The sequence below is a fragment of the Neovison vison genome, chromosome 10 (assembly GCF_020171115.1).
Source record: "Neovison vison isolate M4711 chromosome 10, ASM_NN_V1, whole genome shotgun sequence".
Lineage (NCBI taxonomy): Eukaryota > Metazoa > Chordata > Mammalia > Carnivora > Mustelidae > Neogale > Neogale vison.
Window position 1 is genome coordinate 3,496,040 of NC_058100.1, and position 5,883 is coordinate 3,501,922.

The following is a 5,883-nucleotide window of genomic DNA, read 5'->3' on the forward strand; positions in this document are numbered from 1 at the left end:
TCATTTCTTGGGTGCTTCCTTCAGGTCGATTTTGGTTTTACTCAGACAACTGCTTTCATGAAAAGAGTGTGTGACATATTCTTTGGGGTTTTGAGTCTTCAAATATGGATTAATTTTGGTCTCATCAGAGAATGATAACTTGCTTAAATAAAAATTTGGGGATGCTCTTGTAATAGATCAGAATTTTGAAATGTTTCCCCACAGCCTTGAGTGGGAGGTATCTGAAGTCAGTGTCATTTTTCTTTGAAACTAATCAGCATTTTGTCTGAAACTTTGTAGGGCTTTTCTTTACCCCTAGAATTAAGAAATAATACCAGGACGAGACGGGGTGTGGGCTTTTTCTAATGTTTGGTCACGATTCTGTGAGTCCTCTCTACAGGAGAAGTCGAGATTTTAGGTTCGTTTTGTTTTGTTTTCTCCAAGGGACTTCCGTCTCTGACATCTTTGTCCCTGGCAAATATTTTGTTTTGTTTTGTTTTGTTGTTTGTTTGCTTGAGGTTTCTCCAAAGTTAATGTTTGAGACTTTATTTTTTTTATTTTTATTTTTTTAATTTAATTTTGTTCTTTTCAGTGTTCCAAGATTCATTGTTTATGAATATTTTGACAACAGGTATGTTCTGACTTCCCGTCAGCTTGATGAATCCAGGAAAACCAAACAGAACAGCGGTATTCCAACTGGCTTCAGGCTACCCTGGCCAGCATCCCGAGGGGAACTCAAATAAGGACTCCACATGGGAATGAATTCTCCCAGCAACACGACAGGCCGCCAGCACGCCTTCCTTGCTCCAGTGGAACTCCTCTTGGCCAGATACCCCCAGCGGACACCAGTGCTCCCAGGCCATGAGCTGAGCACCCTTCACACCCAGAGTGAGGCTTGCCCACGGACTTCTAGACTAATTGGGGTGGGGGACCCAAGGCCCCTGTGTGTTCCCTCCAGACCCACTCATACCACTCAAGTGAGAATTACCTGTCTCCCCGCTGTCGGGGCAAGCCCACCCTGGGACATTTTCAACAGTGGTAGCTGGGCTGATGGCGGAAGCTGGGCACAAGGACCTTTTCTTATTAACAGGCTGCCTGCATGGCCACGGCTGCTCCCTGTCGTGGTGGTGGTACAGCAGCTCTCCGGATGTCCCGTGATTTCTGACGCTGGTTTGAGAAGAACAGAAGGAAGAGACAGAGTGGGTGAGGGGAGGGAGGTAAGGAGGGGAGTGGTGGGGGGAGCAGGGTCGAGAGGGAAAAACAGGGGCAAGTAGAGGATGAGGGTTGGGGAGGACCACTGAGAGGGAGAAGGGGTTGCAGCAGCTGGACGAGGGGCTGCTGGAAAGGCCACGAGCACCGTGGGCCTCGTCCACCCCCTCAGGACACCGAGAACCCACGTGTGGACCTGATTCCTCCGAGGCCAGAAGGACCTACGTTTTCCAGCCAGCCCAGGCTGCACACTCTGTCCTGAGCCAGGACGCCTCCGACAGTGCGTGTGCACAGGGGCGGTCAGGGGAAGCAGGGAGAGAACTTGGAAGCCAGAGAGTGGCAGAGAGGGAGGGGAAATGAGAGCCCCATGGGGCTGCGCTGAGGAGGCAGGAGGGTGTCTCTGACAGGGAAGTGGGCAGAGGGGGAGGTGTGCCTCTCTGTGGCAGGGGAAGCCAGACAGAGCAGGAGGGTTCGGAGGGCAGTGGTGTTTGAGGCCTGTGGAGGCTCCTTCGCCTGACCGAGCCGCAATGCTGCTCCTGCTGCTCCTGTTCTCCGAGGGACTTGTCCAGCGCGGGGCCAGCGCCGAGGGTAGGACGGGCCCTGGGAAGGCGCCTGAGGCTGGGTGCAGCAGGGGGGCGTCTGGGAGGCCCTGCGGGAGGGAGCACAGCTCCCACTGGACGCCCTCGGAGTCCGCATGCCAGATTGCCTCCAGGCAGAGCCTCCTGCTCTGGCTGTCGTCCTGTGTCTGGTTCTGGGGAGAGGGAGCAGGCCCGGGGAGCGGCGTGGGCTACGGGAATGTGTGCAACTTCTGTAACTGTCTCCATCGTTCCACTCCCACATGGGCTCTCCCTCGCCATGCTTGCATACTCTGTCTGCATGGCCTGGCTTCTCAGCATCCCAGGTCCCAGGACCCCCTCACCCAGCCGCAGAAGAGCCCCTCTCCTTCCGCGTGCTCCAGACCTCCTCCTTCGCCAACGGCAGCTGGGCGTCCTTGCACGGCTCAGGCTGGCTGGGTGAGCTGCAGACGCACGGCTGGGACAGTGTCCTGGGCACCATCATCTTCCTGTGGCCCTGGTCCCAGGGGAACTTCAGCACCCAGGAGTTGAAGAACCTGCAAAACCTCTTCATGCTCTACTTCCACGGCTTCACCATCGAGGTGCAGGCCTTTGCCCACGAGTTTCAGTTCGAATGTGAGTTCCTTGTCCCAAGCCCATACCTGCCTGAAGGCTCCAGCCTGCTTCCAAAGCGGCTCTGACCTCACCCAGTCTTGCTGACTCGTTCCCTGTCCCCGCTGGGCTCTTGCTCTCTCTTCTGCCTCACCAGTCACCTCCGTCCCCGGTCCACCCACCCACCCACCAGAGACACAGAGGGGCTTGCAAGGACCCAGCCCGTCACGCCGTGTACCCCTCCGTGTTTGGCTCCTTGCCATCGTGTCTCCCTGTCGTCTTCCGCCCACCACCCCTGACCCCAGACATGGCATTTCCGGCCAGTTCTGCCCTCCCTTGTCCCTGGCCTGAGAGTCAACCAGGCACAGCCTGTACCTCACCATGGCCAAGGGAGCCCTTCCAGTCAGGCCCTCCGCACCCCAACACCTTCCGATCTAGCCCGTCTGCATCAATTATTCCTAAATCCCTTCGTACCTTCACATTGTCTTCCCACAAATTCCCTCCCCTCCCGCACCCGACTCCAGCATGCTGTGTGATTGCAGAGAAAAGTTCCTAGACGGCGTACTTCCCTTCCCTGTAATTGTTTCCACATGGCTCTGTCCATGCCCAGACCCCTTCGAGCTCCAGGTGTCAGCTGGCTGTACGGAACAGGCCGGCAAGGCCTTGGGAAGCTTCTTGAATGGGGCGTATCAAGGCTCCGATTTCCTGAGTTTCCAAGGAAACTCCTGGAAGCCGTCTCCAGGAGCCGGGAGTCCGGCTCAGAAGGCTTGCGAGGTGCTCAACAACTACTTAGACATCAAGGAGATTGTGCAGAGCCTTCTCAGGGACACCTGCCCTCGGTTCCTGGCGGGGATCCTTAAAGCCGGGAAGTCAGAACTGGAACGACAAGGTGAGTTTCCCAGCACTTGGAGCTTCATATTTTGCCCTTCAGCGTCCCTCTGAAACATATACTGAGAGGCTTGAGGTTGGGGTTTGAGCTTGGGATTGTTCCTTAAACGAGGGAAGGAAGTGATTACTCCAGCTGCTAAGACCACCGAGTCACTGAGCTCGGCCCAGGTGCCCCTAAGTGCCTCGTCTCCTCGTCTTCTCTCCAGTGAAGCCCGAGGCCTGGCTGTCCGCCGGCCCCCCTCCCGGTCCCGGCCGTCTGCTGCTGGTGTGTCACGTCTCCGGCTTCCACCCGAAGCCCGTGTGGGTGATGTGGATGCGGGGTGAGCAGGAGCAGCGGGGCACCCGGCGAGGCGACGTCCTGCCCCACGCGGACGGGACGTGGTATCTCCGAGTGACCCTGGACGTGGCGGCCCGGGAGGCGGCCGGTCTGTCCTGCCGAGTGAGACACAGCAGTCTGGGAGGCCAGGACATCGTCCTCCACTGGGGTGAGAAAGAGTTGGGGCCCAGCTGGGAAACAACGGTCCTGGGGCTGCTGAGGGAGGTGCTTGGAGGTAGATGGGAACACGCTGCACAAGAGGACCGAGGTGGGACCACCCAGAGAAAGAAGGGCAGAGAGTGGGCGCCATTAGACTTCAAGAAATGGAGGAAGGGGATTGGAGTACTGAAGAGAAAAGGAAGAAGGCCCTGGTGACTTGGGAAACAGATGGGGTGGGGACTGGGGGCACCGACTCAGGAGGAATCGAGATGAAGTCTTCAGATGCAGAAGAAAATTCTAGGAAGGAGGGAAGCATTGGTGGTGGTGCCACGGAGAGCCTCGTAGACTGACGTCCTTGTTTCCCGCCCCAGGCGGTGGGGACTCCGCCGTGCTGACCCTGCTCTGCCTCGTGGTCACAGTCAGCCTGCTGGTGCTGCTTGTGGGGCACTTCTGCTTGAGAAAGCACAGGTGAGCCTCTTCTACTTCTGTTTCTCCAAATTACCAGCTCATTCTTCTTTCTTCCACCCCCCCCTCCCCGCGCGCCCCGCTCTCTCTCCGATTTCCTTCCTTGGGATGAAAATCGTCTTCTTCTCCCACAGCTCCAACCGGAAGGCCCTGGCGCCCGCTGCCCCCAGTCCTGACTCCCCCACCGGGGCCGACGGCCAGGGCCCCAGGACTCCCGGACACCAGGGCTACACGCCGCAGGAGTCGTGGATCAAAAATAGATTTTTAAAGAAATGGAAAACAAGCCTAAACCAACTCTGGGGACGTTAGTTTTACCCAGTGCATAATGTCCTTTTCTGCTTTTTCAATACGGTTTGCGCCTATGAGCAAAGCATAATTTTGATGAAACGGCTTGTTGCAGCAGAAATCTCGACCCCTTTGGGAACCTGTCTTACCGCTTCCCATCATCCAGCAGGATCTCTTCTGCGTGGCCGCATGGCCGTTGCTCTGACGCTTCAGACTCTAACTCGGGTGCTCCTTTCGCACGGAAGCGTCCCTGCCTTGCCCGACTGAGAGCACGTCTGCCCTTCCACAACGGGTGGGGTCATACTAAACACGCTCATTTCTTCCTACTCGGAACACTGCTTATTTAGATCTCAACTTTTCTGGGTTTTTTTCCGAGTTGCTTGAACGCAGGATGTAGGCGTTTAGGATGGCACCTGTGACCCTAACCCTGACCTGGATTCGGGGCCAGATTCTCGGGCATGTCATCTATGCAGGGCTTGCTGTCTTGAAAGGTTTCATAACACTTGGAGGTACTGCATTCTCACTCTGGACTCGCCCCACAAATAGCTGGTTCAGAGTAAAACATTTCTCAGTAAATGCTGCCTGAAATAAATTTGTGTCAAATCCAGTGATGTTTTCTCAATCCATGCCCCTTTGACCTCACGGCACCATCTGGCTGTGTTCTCATTAAAACTCTTTCTGGGGGCACCTGGGTGGCTCAGTGGGTTAAAGCCTCTGCCTTCGGCTCAGGTCATGATCTCAGGGTCCTGGGATCGAGCCCCGAATTGCGCTCTCTGATCAGCAGGGAGCCTGCTTCCTCCTCTCTCTCTCTCTCTGCCTGCCTCTCTGCCTGCTTGTGATCTCTGTCTGTCAAATAAATAAACAAAATCTAAAAACAAACAAACAAACAAAAACAAAAGAAAACTCTGCCTCCCTGACTCTCTCACCAGAGATGAGGAGGGCAGGTGTGTGCTCCAGACGGCTCTGTGACAGGCACGTCCGTGCGTCCTCAGATACATCTCAGGAAATAATAATACAGCAGGTATCTCCCGTCAGAGCAGGATGGAGCATTCCCACGTCTCTGAGACTGTGTGTGACCACATTTGCCTTCACATGGAAGATACTCAGGGAAGAAATTCCTCCTTGGAGTGGTCAGGAAGAGGACGGGGAGATGGAGAATGGGCAGAGTCAACGGCAGCGAAGGAAAAGAACGATGGGATGCTGTGTTTACGTCTCTTTATTGGTTCAGGTTATTATGATAAATATTGGTATTATTATTTAGTTTCCCTTAACTTTTAAAAATACAGATTTAAAAATTATCTACTTAACTCTGAGACACATTGTCTGAGCCTGCGGGAGAGCAGGAAGCCGGTGAGGTGTCGAGTGCGTCCAGATGTGCAGCCAACACCACCCCTTAGATGGGATAACTGAGCACCG

General features: G+C 55.1%; 1 protein-coding gene across 2 annotated transcripts; it reads left to right on the plus strand.

The window, feature by feature from the left end:
* Positions 1-1,629: 1,629 nt before the first annotated feature.
* LOC122918035 (T-cell surface glycoprotein CD1e, membrane-associated-like) lies at positions 1,630-5,117 on the plus strand. Of its 2 annotated transcripts, XM_044266192.1 has the most exons (6): positions 1,630-1,776; positions 2,082-2,378; positions 2,965-3,243; positions 3,449-3,727; positions 4,089-4,185; positions 4,317-5,117. In XM_044266192.1, exons 1-6 carry the CDS (start codon positions 1,716-1,718, stop codon positions 4,489-4,491), a joined length of 1,188 nt encoding a protein of 395 aa, XP_044122127.1. In that variant the 5' UTR covers positions 1,630-1,715; the 3' UTR covers positions 4,492-5,117. The 2 variants fall into 2 exon arrangements, with proteins under 2 accessions (XP_044122127.1, XP_044122128.1); XM_044266193.1 differs by lacking the exons at positions 2,082-2,378; positions 2,965-3,243.
* The last annotated feature ends 766 nt before the right edge of the window (positions 5,118-5,883 follow it).